Below are 20,267 nucleotides of genomic sequence, written 5' to 3'. Positions count from 1 at the left end.
TCGCTCTCTTAAAAGTTCGGATCATCTATGTTACATGGCATTTAGAGAGTCCAATCAAGCAGCTGACTTGGCCGCCATGATTGAAGCATGTAGATCAGCACAATACCATGGGATTTCTTTTCTTCCTTGTATTGCATTGACTGTCCTTAATTAGAGAATTAGATCCTATCCTCAACTTTCTTACGCCCAGTAATGTAGCACCAACTAAACCTTTCTCCACTGCCATTAGCTCCTGGTACAATATTGATTTCTTTGTAGAGGACCCCTGTCTATTCCTTATCACTCCTCCATATCCGTTGTTATCCTCAACTGACCCATCAACATTTAACATGAGTTCCATCTTCTGGTCTGCACCATGTACACCATATAGAGTTCTTGGCCTTGAATCTCACATCAATGCCTAGTCTGAGAAACAATTCTCTACATTTCGGTGTGTCGGGCACCTCTTTATACTCCCTTGCAAATAGATCTTCAGTTCCCTGATCATCTTGTCATATACTCTATGCATACTTCTCGATTTAGCCTTGATTTTTCTATTGTTTCACTCTATCCATATGGCATAAATTGTTGTATTGATAAAGACTTCAGCGCTTCAGTCTTGATAGAATTCTTCCTGCACCTTCTGAATATTGAATACCATACTTCATTCGATCCATGGACTTGGCTTGTAACAGCCCCAAAATCCAACTTACATCCAGCCAACCGGTCTGAATAATTAGGATATCATGGAGAGAACTTTACAGGGAATAGAACCGTCACAATAGATTCGAAAGAAAATCAATTAGTCAAATCAATAAAGTTTACAGCGGAAGTAAAAATAATTAACCAACAGATAGTTTTGAAAGTAAAAAGAACGTCTTCCAATTTATTACAACTCGAGTATTGAATGAATAGAAAATCTAAATAGCTAGCTAATCTAATCATCTCTCCGAAAAGGACGGTCAACTTTCACCTGAAAAATAATAATGAATAGGGCGTCAACAACGCCAGCAAGTAAAATCCACAAGTAACCAATGCATATCAAATAAGAGTCACTTAAAATAAGATAAAGCAACAAATGAGTAATACATCATATAGCTCGTTCACGTTAATGGGTATAGTGCATATATATGTATACAATTCTAACGTAGATTATGTATACATTATATATATGATTATATATTACGAGAAAAATGCTCACATATCCAATTAAGCATGCGCTAGCAATACATTCGTCACTAGAACGTATATCACAACAGTAGCGCAACATGGACTGCCAAGGGACGCCATTCCCAAATTATATATTTACTATTATTGTTATTAGAGATGCTACTCTACAAATATAATCTAGTGAGTTCTACACATCTCGATAGCTTTGGGTCCCATAGTCTAAAATTCAAAATAGCAAGGAATGCATGCTTCTGTTTCACATCTAGTAAATAATACTAGATTAAATACCAAGCCATCACTTATATAGTCCAGACTACGTAACCACTATGTACATATCATCCACCCAAGTTAATCGCATAATACTACCTGTTGCATATTGTAAAACCATATTCATGTCTACCCAAAGGCGTGTATAATAAAGAATCAGATACTACTTATACTTCATTATGTAAAAATGCAATGGCAGGAAGATGAAGTTGTTAATCATGCATAACAAACGAACTAATATAACCTATATAGCTTAATAAGGAAATTAACGTGGTAACTATAACTCCACTATATAACTCAATCTTACACAACATGCAAAGGAAACTTATAGAGATCACTTGCCTGGAACAAAAAAAATGAACTAAAACAATATTACTCCTCTCCTTAGAAATGAATCAGCACACTAGTTTCTTCTTTTCACCCACCAGTCTTTACTTTGTTTGTTTGTTTTTGAAAAAAATAATGAATAGAGTCCAAATTATTCTTCTCTGTTTCTTTTATCCTTTGTAACTAACCCTTTTTTCCCCTCTCACAAACTAACCCACGCACAACACTCTCAACACGTTTTCAAATACCAAGTCAAACCACTATTCATGTTTTAAACACTATATTGAGACCTAACAACTCATTGGGCAGTTCAAGGCCCAAAACATATGTTAAACTTAATTAATACTAATATATATTCTATTTTTGTACCGGGTATTACATGGCTACTGAGCAAAGGAAACTTTTGGTTTTTGACCAGAGCCACCTTGTTTCAGGGCATTCGAAGAAAAGGTGTCTCGAAATTTTCCCTACTAGCAAATGAAACGTTGATAGAACATAAGACCTCCTAAGAGTTGAGCTGAACTCTGACGCAGGAATAGAAGTAATAAAGTTTTTTGGTGCTGCTAATACTATTTTGAAATCCGTTTAAGTACCACATACATGCACAGGTCAGCTGATTGGAGCCTTCTAACTATTTCTACCTCGTCTTTACTTCAGTTTTAAACTACAAAGAGAAAAATCAAAAGAATCAGAAGGCTTTAATAAAATCGATTTTACTGCAAGAACCACTCAAGGATCAGTCATTTCATGAAAGATTTAAGTGGCACACCTTGGATATGGGAGTGGAAAGAACTTAATTAGGGCACACAAAGAGTTGATCTAACATTCCCACCTTGAGGCTGGAGCAGTATAGCTGTCATAATTGATCGGGGCATAACCCGACCAACAAAGATAAGTAGATTCAGTCACGTGTCAGTTTCCAGGTGGCATTAATGTCAGGTTTCAATATTTACTTATTCAGCTCAAGGATACAGATTAGAAACTTACTTCAACCAGGTCTCTTTCAGCATTCTCAGTAGAGGCATAAATGGCAGGGCTATCTCCTCATATCCACGGACATAGGTTGAACGGGACTCTCTGATTGTTAAGGATACAACATTATATGCAAATTTCGTATATAATGAACTTATTATATGTGGAAAAATTGACATAGTTGACTATGGTTTGAGAAAGAGTAGACACTCACCTTGGCAGACACTTCTTCAAATGCAGCAACCATTTCAAGGACAAGTGCCTCGCTCAGTTATTAAGTTTTAAGTGTACAACCTAAAACAAAGTGCATGCATAAATCTAGTTTACTGTGTTAGGGGAGCTGAGAGCTGGATGTTGAAGTGAGGAGACATCACAAGAGCTACACATTCCAAAGATATTGAAGAGGAAGTTTAGAACAGTTTTGGGGTAAGGACCACTGATTTTGTGGCTTGGCAAGCTAGACATAGATACTTGAAAAGTGAACTGTAACTGAAGAAAGATACACCAAGGCTCCATAGTTAAGTGTACAGCTTCATAAGAGAAACAAAAGGAGTATGGTAGCTGTTCTAGGCACCGTTATGTAGCTTGGAACCTGACATGAATGCCACCTGAAATTTGGAGCCTGACATGGATGTCACCTGAAATTTTTTTCAACAAAATTTACTATGCATGGAAAAAGTAATATAAATATATAATAGATTAATAGAACATGGCTTGAGAAAGGGGAGACAATCACCTTCTCATTTGCTTTTCCAAATGCAGAAACCATTTCAAGAACAGAAGTGCCTCACCCAGTTCCCAAATTGTAAGTTGTAAGCTTGATAGCACAGAAAAACGTAACTGATTAGGTTTAGGTAGCTGAGCAAACACACCACGGGAGTTAGAAAGCCCAAGACAATAAAGATAATGTAATTTAATGTGTTAAGAAAGTGTTACATAAGGTGTAATCCATGTTGTGAGAAGCAACCCAGCTTCCTCAGAGCTCATTATAAATCTTTACAACAATATCACTTCTTCCTCAGTGCTTCACAAAAACAAAATCTTCAATAACAGGTGACCACAGGTTGGGGAACTTTCCAGCAAATTAATTGTTCGTTTGCAAAAATCTTCCAAGGACAAAATGGGAAAAAACGGAGGAGCCTCATATCCAAAACTCTCTTCACCTTGAGGCCTCTGTGAAAAACAGAGAACAAAACGTAAGGGAAGGAAAGTGAGAGAGGAAGAGAGAGGGAACAGAGACAGTATTGAGAGAGTGAGAGTGGGATATATTTAGTAATTTTATATTTCTATCATTCTGTATTTTAAAATCAATGCACTCAATTTCTTGAAAGACGATGATCAGTGATACTGAATCGATTTTAGTTTACCAAAGTAGTATGTGAATAGGTTTTGTATTTTACTTTATTTTCTATCTAAATATCATTGTTGCTTGCCAAATAAAAAATTATATACCCTAATTTTATTGTAGACAATGTACTGATTATGCATCATGATTCGTAAAACCGCTCATTGTCTATTCACCAGGAGTTCCTGGCAAATGCGTCAGGAATTCTATCGACTGACCTTCGGAAGAAACGTGGATCTTTTTTATGCAGTTGTTTTGATATATGATACACTCATACACTACCCGCTGACAAGATTACATAATACGAAATTATGGAACTCCATTCCCTGCACTACTTATTATATAATCCACTAAATAACAGTGCTTCAATCCTACTAAATCACAGTGTGCTATGTCATTCTTACACCCTCTCCCTCCTTCATGGTTTTACGACTCAGCCGGTTCAAGTTTGAACCGGAGTCGGAGCTCCCTGGGTCAATATTTAAATGATACACTGGTTCAACATAGAACCGGTTTGAACCATCTGGTTCACGTTATAAACTGGTAAATTCCGTGGATCAATCATAACTCGGTTCAAAAAGCGGTTCAACTCGGTGGTTTTTACTCGACCAGGCTGAGTTTACTCAACCTAAACATTAAATACTTTCATTAATTAATTTCAATATATATTATTATTCAAGAGTTTACTAAGCAAAGAACCGGCCGGGTTTTAACTGAACCAGTGGTTTGAACTGGGACCGGTTTGACCCGATTCGGTTAAAAACAACCGGTTCTGAAAACCATGCTCTCCCCCACACCTCCCACCCCCTCCCCCCCCCCACCCCCACACACATAATTAAAAAGAAAAAAAAATAACCCATTTTCACAAATCACGAAATTAACAAAAGACTATGTTTTTGTGAATGCCATCAGGTTGAAATCATAAAAAAGCATATACTCTGGCACAAGAACAAAACGGATTATATCACATGACCACAAATCTGCCATTACGGTTTACCACCAAGTATAGAGTGGAGTAAGAGGAGACAGGTAAAGTAAGCTACTTTATGGTGTAGGTGTTCATCTTAACCTCAAAGGTACATACCTCTTGGGCAACATAGATACATGTTGTGTGAAGCATCCCATCTTCCTGAGAGTTCATTATATATCTTAACCACTGAACCACTGAATAATCACTTCTTAAGCAGTTATTCACAAAAATATAATCTTGAAGAAGTCATGTAAACCTATGTTGGGGAACCTTCCAGTAAAATAATTGCTCATTTAGAAAAATCTTCTAAGGAAAAAAAGAGATAGTACGGACAGGACTTGAATCTGTAACTTTCTTCACCTTGAGGTCCTGTGAAAAAACCTCAGTGTCGCAACAATCCGTGAAAGCAGTGATGAGTTGCTGAAATCACGTTCTGGCGCAAAGGAAAGGAAAGAAATAGAAGTCAGAAAAACATAGCAAACTAAATGAATGAATCCTACCAGTAAAACAAAATGTTTAAAGGACTGAAGGTCATAAACAGCAGCTTACAGTTCTGTCAAACAGTTCACCACCGTTTACAAATTCCAAGACAATGTATCTTTTTGTTTAAGTAGCCATAACCTACACAAAGAGCAGTCAATCTGAGTAGCTAAATGTTGAGGTATAGTAATTACTCTAAAGTTTTATTTTAATGTTATTATTATTTAAAAAAAATAAATAAAATGAGAAACCCTTCTATGTGAAGAAACGAATTAGCAAAAAAGAATGCAGACTTAGGGAATGCAGTATGAACTCCAATTGTGAGAACTAAAAAAAGGTTAGCTCTTGGCTACAGTTCATTAATGAGATCATGAGCTCATAAACAAATAGTCATTTCATTTGCCATTACTTTCAATATCCTAATACTGAAAAGATAAGATTAATGTCCTTAAATTTTCCTATATACAAGTACAAGAAAAACAAAGTACCTGCACAATCATGACAGATTAGAAACAGAGGAGTAAATTTCCAATCATTACTGTATTGAATATTGTCAAACCGGTTACAGATCTGATAATTAAACTCTTAGCAATACATCACACCTTTGGTTGGAAGATAAAAACTATGGTTCAAGATCTTGAACTGAAAGGACACTTTGATATCTATTCTCACTGACATGATCTTCACCACTTAGCACCAAAGTCAACCTGTGTGGGTGTGTTGCTTCAATTGCACTTTACGATCTTCCCTTACATTGACAGTTGTACTCTTCCTTTGAAGTGTAGTAGTACATCATTTTAAGTTGTACTCACAATTCTACTCTCTCTTTTCCTACAAATGTACTACTGTACTACCTTTATATACTCTCAAATCTGCTTTTCTTTCAAATGTAGTCTCATTTTAACTCGTGCCATATATTGTGCTGTTTCAAGCATACAATTATCAAGTAGTAAAGGCTGTAAAAGCATGTGGGTTGCCTAAAACAAATATAATCATGCTATGGATTTTCTAAGGGATTAGGAGCTGATTCCCCAGACGAGTTAGACATAAACTTACCCAGATATGGCCAGGACATGGAATAGTCACGCTCTATCGAAAAGGATCTAATAACAAAGAAAGAACGAAAAAAACAAAATAGAAAGTAGTGTAATAGAGAATATTACACAACACCTGAAAACCAAGAGATTACATCAGTAAGTAGCCAATACAAGGTACTTACATGACATTGTCATGAAACATCCCCCCCATAGTGGGATCAACAAAAACCCAATTCCAAACAATGGTCTTAATACTACTAAGAACACGATCAAATGGCTCGCTTGTAATTCAGATACTATATTAATTCCAAGCCACACTCCCCAACATATCATGTAGAAAAGGGATATCCACAAAAGATGCATGATAGTACACAGGTTGTCACACTTACAATCATTAAGGGCATTCACAATCGAACCCTGCAGGACCAGATTGCTCCAAAAAGACAAAACAAACCACCTCCATATCCTAAGGGTTAATGGACAGTTCACAAATAAGTGTTGTACTCACTCCTCTTCAGGGCAACACAAAACGCATCTATTCACCAACACCTTCCCTCTCTTTTTAAGATTACCGGAAGTCAAAGTCCCCCCCATGTGAGCTTAAACACAGAAACATACTTTAGAAGGCACTTTGGGATTCCAGATCTTCTTAAAGGGGAAGGCATAAATAATCTGTAATTTAGTAAGGATCTTACCTTCCAACAACTCATATATAGACTTAGAAATGAAAGGAGCATCGTGGCCACACCATTGTCTTGTACCAATACTGTCATTAGTTTTCTGATTCCCTATAACTTCGAACGAAGTAACTTGATGCACCTCTCTTTCAAATTAACCCCTTCTGAAGTTTAAATTCAATTCCCTATTACCTTCAATCATAGTAATGTATTGCTGAGCTGTTCCATATTTATTACTTGAGATAATATACAGCTCCCTGAAGACTTCTTTAAAAGGTTAATCTAGACACAACATATGCACCCAAAATAAAAACCTTTGAACCAGTTCCAACCTTGAAATTGATACATTGCTCCATGAACTCCTTACAACTAATTATTTATGTACATAATGAACAACCAAAAGTGCTATTAGTTCCTTTAGCACCCATGAAATCCGCCCATATTTGTATTATGCTCATATCATCTCTGATTCTCCGAATCTCCATATATATTTACAAAGAAGGGGAATATTGACATCTTTGATACTCCTATAACCCAGAACCCCTAGATTTTAGGCAAACAAACCTTTTACCAAGAAATGAGGTGATACGGTGAGCATCCCCTCAGGTAGCCTACAGTAAATCACACTTAATTTTTTTTATCTGATTAGCAATACTCATTGGGATAGTAAAAAAGTGAGAGAAACTAAATAGGGAGAGTAGAGAGAGTTGTCTTAATGAGAATCAATCCCGCCCCTTTAGAAAAATACTTTCTTTTCCATATCGCCAATCTGTTCTGTTTTCTTTTTGTGCCTTTTGGGCATGGGGTACATGGGTGTATGTCGGGGCCAAAACTGTAAGCTACAAATCTACCAAGACACTCTTTCTACCAAGACACTCTTAAGAAACTGACCTTCCAAATATCACAACCCACAGAATGATGCACAGAATATTCAAAGTGACAGTGAATTGGTTTGTTTTGATGTTGAGATTGAACCACTTTTTAGTTCGGTGGCTGCCTACATACCCCAGAGGGGTCAAGTCTCTGAAAGTCTACAGCGTATAGAGCTTCCAATGTAGTTATGTTGAGGAAAACTCTTTAATACGTAACCACCCGAAACCCTAGAGAATCCTTATCCCTAGTTTTTAGGTACATTGAATAGAGTCACAATCTCTGGATTCTATGGGATCCGGCTAGGCCTTGGTTTTCAGCTGAATCCGGGCTTATAGTGAGGCTTGGCCCACATGCCATGTTGTGCCCTGGCTACAAACCCGGGCTAAGCCTGCAAATATGAAGGGTCTAGTTTGGGTGCCATGTCCAGATAACATGCCCAGCTAGTGCATAGAGACGATGTGCTGCTGAGCACTCTGTGCCCTGGCTACGAACCTAGGCTAAGCCTGCAGATATAAAAGATCCAGTCCGGGTGCTATATCCAAAGAACATGCCCAGTTGGTCTACAGGGACACTGTGCTGTTGAGCATTCCATCGAGTTGGATGTCTCATTATTCACAATCGATCCAAGGAGGTTACAAAATAGGAGGATCAGATAATATCATGTGGACCATTTATGAGGGTCCACACAGTGTACTTGGCTCATATTTTGGTCCTTGAACACTATGTTGTTATTGTTCTTGGTGTTGACGTAATTGCTAAATTTATTATCTTTTACTGAAGACATAAAAAACCTAGATCATAGTTAAAAGCAACATTTCACACTCTACATCAAATTCTAAGCCTTAAAACTAGATATGATACTGAATCATTTAGCCATAACACAAGTTAGCACAACAATCAAGATTTTATAATTCAGATGAAAAAATAGAAAACAAAGCACTCATGAAAGTAACATATCAAATTCAGGAATAGATCAACAAGGTAGCTAATATTATCCAAAAAAAAGAAAAAATAATGAAATCAAACAAACCGAAATTCTCTATACTTAGTAATTAATGATCTACAGTAATAAGATTAGCATACAGAGAGATTAACTTACAGATGTGATTGTGATCGAAGAAACCTAGTTTCAATCGAGTTGAAGCAATTTGAAATGTAAACCCTAGACGTTTGTAAGAGGGCGAGCAAGTTCCCTTCAATGGCGGATTGCAGTGGAGAAAGGGGTGAGGAAGAAAAAGGTCGAACGGGAGAACTACAACAAAATTACCCCCAATGGCAATAGGCGACAAACCAAAAAGAACTATGATGCCCATGGTGCAACAAACAACGACACTACTGCTCTGTCACACTCCTCCGTCATTTTTTCTCCGTTTTCCTCAATTGTATGTGACCCATGAAGTACTTTTCACTTCGACAGCCAGTAGTCATTTCTTAACTCATCAAACTGACATCAAGTCTTGTCAGTTATTGTTGTCACTGTTAGAATTAGATAAAACATACTTGCAGGTTAAATGTTTACCAATAATCTCTGCAAGAACATATTCCCTCTCTAAAGTGATGAAAGCAATTTGAATCTCTCAAGACAATACGCCGTTGGTAGACACTCGAAACCAACTTTAAAGCACTGTGGCAGTCACCACAAACACGAAGGTTCTTGAAAATCCGGATGGGGGCTCCAGAGGGTATGCTGATAAGTGCATAAGCAACCGCCAGTTTCTCACTGTGATAAGCAAGATCACGCTCCTTACCCTCTTCATCCATGTCATGCAAAGAGAAGCTCATATCTGGCACATACCCAACTTTCTTAATCGATATTATAATCTCTTGGACCTTGGCATATATCTCTGCCATCCTGGGATGGCTTCTGTCTTCAGCCATGAATCTGTGTACTACGCTGTTTATCTCCATCCAGCTGCAACCAGGTTCCTTCGTAACTCCCCTTGACTTCATCAGACTCCTTATTCTTGCAGCATCATCCCACTTGCAAGCTGAAGAATATATATTAGATAATAGAACATATGGCATTGCATTCTCAGGCTCTAATTCAAAAAGGTTTTGAGCTGCCCTCTCTGCGAATTCGAAGTCCCCATGCATTCTACATGCAGCAAGCAGTGCTTTCCATAGAGTTGAATCTGGTTTGACAGTCATTTTATTCAGCAAACTTTTGGCCTCATCAATCTTGCCTGATCTTCCAAGAAGGTCGATCATACAGGCATAGTGCTCTGCCCCTGGTGCTATGCCATAAACCTTCTCCATAGATTCAAAGTAATGAGAACCATCTTTCACAAGGCCTGTGTGACTGCAAGCAAACAATAATCCAATAAAAGTAACATAATCTGGTCTGGTACCACTGGTGATCATCTTTTCATAAAGTAATAAAGAATCCCTTCCCTTTCCATTCTGAGCGTAACCAACAATCAAAGCTGTCCAAGAAACTACGTCCCGTAATAACATCGAGTCAAAAACCTGATGAGCATCCTCTAAGCACCCACATTTTGCATACATTGTCACCAGTGAATTATCTACTGAAAGAGATGACCCAAGTCCACTTCTAATAAAGTTTCCATGAACTTGCCGCCCAAATTCCAAAATTGTTAATTCAGCCGAGGAGCTGAAAATACTAGAAATGATGAACTGGTCAGGGTTAATGCCAGCAACTCTCATGTCACAGAACAATTTCAATGCTTTCTCATGGAATCCATGGTATGCATAGCCAGTAATCAGGGAAGTCCAGGACACCACATCCGACTCTGGCATACTATGGAACACCTGAAAAGCAGAAGATAAGCAGCCACCTTTCGCATACATATCAACAAGGGCATTACAAATAATTTTATAGTCTTCGAAACCACTCTTAACAATCAAGGAATGAATGGGTTTAGCATGTTCAACATCCAAAGTAAATGCAAAGGAGTTCAGCACAGATGGGTATGTGAAATCATCAATCTTCATACCTTTTGAGAGCATTTGCTTAAACAAGGACAGAGCTTCTTCTCCATATCCTTGCCTTACGCATCCAACTATTACAGAATTCCATGGAATCACATCATCAACCTCTGTACCTTCCAAAAGCCTCTTTGCACTTTGTAACTCCCCACATTTAGCATACATGTCAACTAACGCGCTATTAACAAACACATTAACTTCAAACCCACTTTTAACAATGCAGCTATGAACCTGCATTCCAAATTTTGTCGCTGCCAATGCTGCACATGCCGTCAATACACTTGGAAACGTAAACTGATTAGGCTCAACATCTTCTGCTTTCATGTCACGAAAGCACTCCATCGCTCTTAACCCGTCGCCATTCTGAGAATACCCAGTAATCATAGCAGTCCACAGTACATTATTCTTCTTATCACCCACCTTCTTAAAAAGATACTCAGCTTCCAAAACTCTTTTACACTTCCCATACACGTCTACAAGACCCGTAACAACAAACACATTATCATCAAAACGAGTCTTAACCACATAACCATGAATCTGTTCCCCTTTACATAACTCCACATTGTTAGAACATGCACGAAGTACACTACCCAATGTATACTGAGTAGGTCTCAATCCTCTAACTTGCATTTCATAAAACAACTCAAATGCTTTCGCACAATGCCCATTGCGCGAATACCCGGATATTAAAGAAGACCAAGCTATTGAACTTTGTATTGGAGTCTCATCAAACAACTTTTGCGCTTCGTGTAATAAACCCATTCTTGCATAACAAGAAATCATTGTATTCCAAGTGAACTCATCTCGTTGGGGCATTTTGTCAAACAGATTTCTAGCTTCATCGATACGACCGGATTTTGATAAACTGTCTAAGAGCTGATTTGAGGACACAATAGAGGGTGTGTGAAATGTTGTTGTGTTATAAAAGGAAAGAGAATGTGGAGTTAATTTGATATGTTGGCTGATTTGGTGATATGTTTTGAGTAATGGTGATGAATTGAGTTTGTTCATAACTAACTTAGCTAACTAACTAACTTTCCCTCCCATTTTTTCGTTCAAGAGAAGGTTTTCTTACTTTGCTTGGAAGAAACAAGGCCCAAAACTTAATTTTGGCCCAATAAATTAGAGAATGTAAATGATGGGTCAGTGTTTTGGTCAATTCTCTCAATGCTCATCTAGACATAATTATGTATCTTTAATCAAGTTTATAATGCAAAGTTTCAAAAATGTACTAACAAATAATATAATCTATCAATGCAAACGCATATAAGGCTAGAAGAACAACAACCCAGACCAACCAAGTCCATGTACTGGAAAAATTAACTTGATAAAATTAGTAGTAGATACATTCAGACTATGAATTCTATCTTCTTGTTTTTTATGTGGACTGAAATGAGTCCGATGGTAGCATTATTTCACTAAAGCCCAACAATACACAGCCTTGAAATTTTACGCTGAAATGCTAATGACTTCTAATTATCTACACAGTTATAGCATTCCCAATGCAAGTGAAAATAATCTCTCCATTATCACCGCCACCTCAGCACTTATTCACCCTCTTTTTACCATTTTGGTGAAAAATAAGGTGAAGCTGTGCAATGCAAAGGTGAATAAAATATCTCAGACGGGATGTTAGATTCCGTTTGGAGGTTTTTTGATTCAGATGGAATGTAACATCCCGTCCGTTATTTTGTTTGAAGTTAAAAAAAACTGAAAAAAAAATCGAAAAAACACGCGAGACGGAATGAAACATTCCGTCCGAAAAAAAAATCGAAAAAAACACATGAGACGGAATCCAACATCCACTACAACAGAACATGTTTTTAGCAGCGCCATACCCCATCGCTAAAGGTGCCTTTGAGCGTGGCAAAAGATCTGTCGCAACGCACCAGATGGCGTTGCAAAGGCGTGGCTAAAAAGTGCGTCTCAAAAACTCAAATGCAATGCCAAAAGTGGCGTGGCAAATGTTCCTAGTTTGTTGCGATGTCTATGGGCGCTGCTAATACACTAATTCCGTTGCTACTTCATTTATGAAAATTAAATTAATTACAAATTTATTTCAAACTATTTGCAGCGCTTGGCGTCGCAAAAGAGAGCTTGTAACAACTAGGATGGCGTTGCAAAAGTGATACCTTTAGCTGCACAACTAAAGTCACAAAAGGCAACCTTTTGCTACACTATTTCCATTCTTGAAAGTTTGAATTTTTAGTCAGTACATTTGGAGTGGCAACAGACGTCCATAAATTTAGCGACACACCAAGTGTGGCAAAAGGTGTCTACGTTACGGTAGAATTAAATCTTTTAGCTACACTAAAATTGTTGCGAATGATATAAATTCAAGAAAAGCACACGTTTTATTTGGGACGCATTTAGCATTACAAATGGTGCAATTCATGCATATACCGTACATTTTCATTTACATAATCCTCGCCCCAAAACAATTTTTATAGAACACAGTAACCCTATAACAATTCACCACAAATCATAACAAATTGAATTTCATTACTAAATCATTCAATAAAAAAGATCTTAAAGAATTCACATAACTATTTTTTGTGAAAAAACATCGTCTCACATAATCTTAACAACGTTCAACTAAATTTAGGCAAATTATTCAAAACTAAAATTCCACAATTAATGTCTATAGCATGCTAATTTGAGCAACATCCACTTTCGGAGCTTCTTCTTGATTCTACTACTGCATCGAACAACCTTTCGGGCCCCATTACAAGAGAACAAAGACTTTGCCCGGGAGGTCGGGATGTCAATAATAGAAATGAGAAGGTAGTGGCACCTTAATAACTATCTTCTTGCATTTCTTTGTCTTAGACTTGTTAAGGTCGGCGAGCTCTTCAATCGACTTTAAGCTCTTCACCACATTACAAGTATTACGGGGGTGGAAAATTCACCCGTCCCTCTCATGGCATGATTGGCACGTCATTACCTGCTGGAAAACACCCGGAGGAGTCCTTGCTGATTGGATGACTGACCTTGCCCCCACAGTACTACGTTTGGATGCCTTGGTCCCGTGTTTGGCACTGGACCCATTACAGTGCCACGGCTCTCCAAGGTTATCTCAATCTTTTTTCAACCCCAAAACTGCTTCCTTGAAATTCAAGACAAGATTGTACACCTCATCCTCACCATCCACCGCTCTTTGTTCTAGTGCCTCGTCCTCCTCCACCCATAACGCCCATACCACCCATGTTCTCAAATAAAGACTCAAAAGCAGATCAAAGGGGTTCTTTGAAATCCTGCAATTAATATAAATCTCCCCGTGGAGTGGGAAATGCAAACCCGATAGTAGCGTTTGATATTTGGAGATCAAGCTTCAAGTGATAAATGATGATGAACTCACCCCAAAGCCCATGCCATCACCTTTAAGCCCAGCCCCTCCATACCGTCATATAATGACCGTTTCTCATCATCCGACAACACACGTGATATAAAATTTTATTAGTAGCCAAAGTCACGACCAGCCGCCGGGCAAATCTTCCATGGTTGAAACATTGATCACGGGATATGATAGTAAAAAACCGATTTGCTTACCTCATAGGCATTGCTAATGTCCTTGAATTTTTGCTCGCCCCGTGTTCCCCGCAAAATAGAATAAAATGACCCCGCTTTGGATACTAAGAGAGAGAGAGGGAGAGAGATTTGACAATCGATCATCCACGGACTCTCGATTAATATGACATGCCCGTGTAAAACTTAATGTCAAGACTAGTTGATCTTTTCAAGGACCCCATCAAGATGAAGTCCACGGATAACTCTAAGAGGCGCATTACCATATCTAGTCGTTGAAAGACTATTGAAACAATGTACGGGGTGAATGTATCGTAACCTATTTTACATAAGCTCTTACTAGATCGATAGAATAACGCGAAAGTCTACAATATTGCAAAATCCGAGCACCCGCCCGGTGTTGCAATGAGTTAAAATAGAAATGTTCTTAGAATCCTTTAGAGTATTCTTAATAAAGCTTGCTCCATATGAACCAATAGCTTTATTTGAAGCAACATCATCCTCAACCATGGTTTCAAAGCAGATTCTATGTAAGCTTTGAAGAATGATAATACATCGTTTTGTTTCTCATCGATTAATAACAGTTTTCCAATCATTCTAAGACTAGAATCTAGAGTTAAATCTACTACCTGAAAAACTGAATTAGAATCCCCAAGAAGCAAAGACTCTTTGTTATGACATCTTTAAGTTTTTCTTTCAAGGCATCGGACAGTTTACAAAGAGTTAGGCGGCTGCAAATAATAATTCATAAGTCATATAATGGTTGGGATATGAAACGACATCTTAAGAAAAAAAGAGGTACACGGAGACAAGATAGTCTAATTTATGGAAAAGAAAAGAAGCTGCATTCTCGGATGTTCCAACAAACGGCTCCATGTTAAACACTTCCACGCCGAGGGGAAAGGGTCATGGATATAGCAATTGCAGTGCCCCATGAACCACCATATCCCTTTATAGTATTCACGGAATAAAACAAAAAGATACTAAAAGGTCAAAATCAATCCATTCTTTCTTCCTAATTTGTTCATCAATCAAACCTCGTAAAATACCCGGTAAAGCGTAAATTTCTTTAAATTTGACTTGTAAACCTGCAAGATGCAGCACCATGTCTCCAGTCATCAACTGCAGGTTAAGCATCCTATTAAGACACTATGACCTGATACCCGAGTCCCAACTAACATATCCATCGCAATGTCAAGGGGCAGTAAGATAATCAGGCCTCTCCATTTTCCAACCAAACACTTCTTCACTCAGGTTCGGAACTCCAGGAAAAAAAAATAGAAAATTCAATAAGGGGACTTACTGCGAAGAAAAATTGAACAAGTGTCATCGCCGCAAAGAGTGTGATTGTAAACATCAACATTGTTTTGAGCTTAAGCTCACAAGCAATTGTATTTGACTTTAAGGTCTATCGATTCGGGGAAAAAAAATAGCAAAAAGTTTAACTATTAGCGAAAAAAAAGCTAAGCCTAAAATCTGGTGCAAAGATAACAAAAGTTGAGGTAACCAACTAAGTAATTATTAAGTTGTACATATGTGAATACTATTCAGAGTATTATTTTGCAAATATAAAGACCCTTTCTAGAGTGTATCAAATTGGATGAAACTTTTCACATGCCTTTACATATTTATCAAGCACAAGTTCTAGATTATAAAATAAAATATTAATTTTTGGGGATGCAATAGAATTCAAATGTGCAATCGTTGTCAATTAAAAAAAAAAACGGGGAAGAATACTTGAAGCACTTGTCAAGGTCGATGCAACCAAAATCCAACAACAAATGACCCAAAAAACATAGACATAAGAATTAGATGGCAAACAATATAAGAGAACAACCAAAAGTAGCCCAACGCCAAAACCAAAACTCTAATTCATTTCCGAAATGCAAAAGAATACTAATGAAAATAGCACCCAACCTACAAAATTAAAAATTCCAATTTTTTTTATCCATAACTAATTTCCACTTCAAATCAACCTATAAAAAATAAACCCAAAAAGAAACCAAAGTCAATTATGCCCGAGTAACAGAACGAACCTGAAAAATCAAAGCTTGGGTTATCAAAATCAAAGGAGAGAGAGGGTGAAAGAGAGATCGTTAGCTTACTGTCAATAGATGTGAGGACTGAGGAGTGTTTTGAACTTTTGATTCGTTGCCAATTTGGGGGAGTGCTGGTTGAAGTAAGGGTTAGAGAAAATAAAGAAAGTTTTTTCGGGTTTTTCAGTTTTGGTATTTCAATTTTTTGGTTTTTAGTTCGAGACTTCGAGTTTTTAATTTTGGTATTTCAATTTTTAGTTTTAGTTCGAGTGCCAATTTAAACTAGGTCCGCCCACAAGAGGCCCACCAACAACGCCACTTGCATCGCAACAGAGGTTATACCAGATTAACGTGTACATTCCTAAAAAATTGTTACAACGAAAAAACAAAGATCGCAAATGATCCATTAAGCTTTAGCAAATGACAGCCGCGTTTTTAAATTGTATTTTCTGTTTTTAGAAAATATAATTACAACCATTTACAACGCAAGAGGCGTTCTGCGTACATAAATCCTCTACAAGAAAAAATTGATAGCACGCCAAATTTTTTGCAACCCCAAAAGGCGTCGCAATACGTGACTTGTAGCAACAATTTTTCGGCGTTGCAAAAGGGTGCGCTGCTAAAGACCCCTTCTGTTGTAGTGATCCCGTTCGAAATTAATAAGTTAGCCACTATCTCGGTGAAAGGTTTCACCTTGAAATCAACTGGGGACTAAAGTCACCAGTTTTTCACCTCTGCATTGCACAACCATTTTCCAACAAAACTGGTGACTATAGTCACAAACCCCCCTTATTCGCCTGCATTGCAAATGCTCTTAGAGCATCTCTAGGTGGTGGTAGTATCCTGCATGTTTGAGGCTGAAATTTGAGGAAAGTATCATCAAAATCTGATCAACTCTAGGTGGAGACAAATATCAGTCACAAATTTGTATGTAGGGTCTACCCCGTGCACGCCATTGGTAATGTCGCGCGCCACTATTGTCGAGCGCTATTGGAACTGTCGCGTGACATTACCACTATCGCGTGCTATGCTTAAATAAATGTCGCGCGATAGTCCGACTGTTGCCATTTCACACATTTGTTTTCAACATAGGTAATTCTTTAGTTCTAAAAAAAATGGATTCCGACGATAAATATGTCTATAATAACCAAGCAAGATGGAGTGGTGATGGTGAGGAATATCAAAACACTGGTAATAGTGCACTAGTTTGGAGCAATCCCATGAGTGATCTAGATGATGAACCAGGAACTTCTAGAGCTGGAAACTAGGGAGCTGAGGAGTCGGATAATCCATTTCTACTTTAGTATCATCAAGTCGATTTTGAATTTCCTGCAGAGCCTATGGATTTCAGCCATCTAACCGGTGTCTAGGAGGTGGCATGATAAGCATGTGTTAAGAGTTGTTCTTGAACAGCAGGTATGTATTTTAATTTTATATTAGCAGTAGTGTTTAACTTTAGTAGTTAATACATATATTTTTATTTTTATATTTTTTAATTTTAGTTTCATTTTGTGTACATCAGAGATGTGTTTATGTATCGGGTTCGGTGCACTCCACGTGCGCTTAAGATGTGGTGGGATGATATTAAAAAAGTCGGTGCACTTAACCATGTTAGAGATGCAATTCTAGCGACTCCCTTCGGTCATCTAGTTGACATACTTTACAATAAGACTAACATTCAGGGAGTTATCAATGGTTTAGTTGAGAGATGGTGAGATAGTACACATATTTTTCACTTCCCTCAGGGAGAGTTGGGCTTTACTCCACTAGATTTTTGTATGATATCTAGTTTGAGTATATGATTAGGTCATCCGTTGAGATGTAGCATTGATTTCCAGAGTTGTGCCCAAATGATGATTTTCTTCCCTTGTATGACTGAGGAGTCATATGACAGTGTTGATGTTAAGATTTCTGACATCAAGGCTGCATACATTACGCCGTTGACTAATGATGTTTTTAATAAACTATTTGTCACTTGAATCTGATAATGGTCAAGCACATGTCGATGAGTATGTCAGAGCTTTCTATATATATATTTGATGGGCGTCTTGTTTCTTCGTTTTGGCCATTCCACAATTAACTTGGGGTATCTAGCCAACTTTGGGCACTTGCATGAGTTGGGCGGTATTGATTTTGGTGGAGCCATATATTGTAATTTGCTGTGTTGTTTAGATAGGGTTTCTCGGCAGATTGGTGTTGTCACTAGTCCCCAGGTTAAAGGGTTTGTCATTCTCTTAGAGGCATGGTTTTATAAGTACTTCCTTGTTGCAAATCCTATCCTCACAGAGTACATCGATGAGAGGCCTAGGCTCGGGCTTGGCATGGACTTCATCGAGCTCGTCTAACCAGTGAGATCGGTTATAACATAACTTATGTTCGAACCCAGATCGAGCTTAGCACACAAGCTTCTATTGTTTGAAGGCCTTGGCAGACATTTGTGCACGTCGACGCGAATGACTGCAGATATGCATTGTTCATTTCTCATAGGAGGATGGTATTCACTTGCGGGAGCGATATGAGTGGTATTTAAGGGATAGATGTTACAAGCAGCTCACACCATGCTTTTGTATCCCCCTTGATTCGTCTGCCCATGTATTAGAGGCTAAGGACATAACCCTACATAAAGTCATTGAAAGAAATGTTGATTGGAGTTTGATAAGAGACCAAAACTGTAGTTTTAACCCCTTAATAATCATACTTTTAGACCAATTATGTGAGTAATAATTAAGAGTTAACACTGATTATGTGTTTTTATGCATTTCAGGCTTCAAAGTCCATTATGTGCAGAAATGTGTCACTTTAGCGAGATAAAGGAGCAAAGGTCGGTTACTAAGGAGTTCCGTGATTAAAGGCCGAGATTCAAGAAGATAAAGCCTTTCTAAAGCCCGGTCAAAAGCTGAAAAGTCGACGCGGCGTAAACAAAGACACAAGTCGTGAGAACTTCCGAAGGCCGTATCTTTGGACTCAGACTTCGGAATGGGGCCTACCTTATGTCAAAACGACCGGCTCGGAAAGAGCTTTCCAATGGTCCAAGTCTTGACCCAATCAGAGGAGCAGAAGTGGATGAAAAGTCTGTTGAAGCCTACTGCAGCTGAAGAGGCCTTTTTGGACTGAAAGAATTGGGTTTTGGGCCTGATTCTCTGGCCCAAAATATGGCTCCAAGCCCATGCACGATTTTTGGATCTGAATGTATAAAAACAAAAGCTTAGCTATTTGTTAATGGTAGATAGTTAGACCTAGATTAGAAATTAGATTAGTAGCCTCCATTAATTAGTTTTAGATCTCAGTTTTAGAATTTCATTCCCTGTTTTAGATTAAAACTTTAAATCATTGTTCTTTATTGATTAGATAAATAAAATAGTTATTCTTGTCAATTTCGATTTTTGTCATTTACAATTTATTAGATCTAATTTCAATTCTTGTTATCATTCAATTCTTAGTTATTAATTAGATTTCGATTATTGTTTAGTTAAATTTCATAAAGTTAGAATCTTTGTAATATGTTGTATTCAATTTCAATGGGAAATGATGGTTTGATGAATCAAGGCTAAAACCTCCATTAGAGGGGTTGATGAAGCCTTGATGAAAACTTAGTTGTATAGTATAGAAGCGTTGTAGAGTCTATTCCATTCTAGAAGGTCGTGTTTCGCCATGAGAATGGGT

The 20,267-nt window shown here is 37.8% G+C and overlaps 1 protein-coding gene across 2 annotated transcripts; it reads right to left on the bottom strand.

Annotated features, from left to right (window-relative positions):
- Window positions 1-763: 763 nt before the first annotated feature.
- On the bottom strand, window positions 764-12,192 carry LOC147524997 (Tetratricopeptide repeat (TPR)-like superfamily protein). Of its 2 annotated transcripts, XM_086605014.1 has the most exons (10): window positions 9,197-12,192; window positions 5,580-5,651; window positions 5,391-5,463; window positions 5,145-5,189; window positions 3,652-3,888; window positions 3,452-3,532; window positions 2,930-3,353; window positions 2,731-2,820; window positions 2,513-2,596; window positions 764-952 (listed from the first exon to the last, which is right to left on the bottom strand). In XM_086605014.1, the coding sequence occupies exon 1, from the start codon at window positions 12,052-12,054 to the stop codon at window positions 9,613-9,615; it is 2,442 nt and encodes an 813-aa protein (XP_086461140.1). In that variant the 5' UTR covers window positions 12,055-12,192; the 3' UTR covers window positions 764-952; window positions 2,513-2,596; window positions 2,731-2,820; window positions 2,930-3,353; window positions 3,452-3,532; window positions 3,652-3,888; window positions 5,145-5,189; window positions 5,391-5,463; window positions 5,580-5,651; window positions 9,197-9,612. The 2 variants fall into 2 exon arrangements, with proteins under 2 accessions (XP_086461140.1, XP_086461135.1); XM_086605009.1 differs by having other exon boundaries at window positions 5,145-5,463.
- Window positions 12,193-20,267: the final 8,075 nt, after the last annotated feature.

Source organism: Coptis chinensis, chromosome 1 (genome assembly GCF_015680905.1).
Source record: "Coptis chinensis isolate HL-2020 chromosome 1, ASM1568090v1, whole genome shotgun sequence".
Lineage (NCBI taxonomy): Eukaryota > Viridiplantae > Streptophyta > Magnoliopsida > Ranunculales > Ranunculaceae > Coptis > Coptis chinensis.
Note: the sequence above shows the minus strand (reverse complement) of the source record. Positions and strands in the feature narration are given on the sequence as shown.

Coding starts and splice junctions, on each gene's coding strand:
- LOC147524997 (XM_086605009.1), bottom strand. CDS start 12,054: ATGAACAAACTCAATTCATCACCATTACTCAAAACATATCACCAAATC.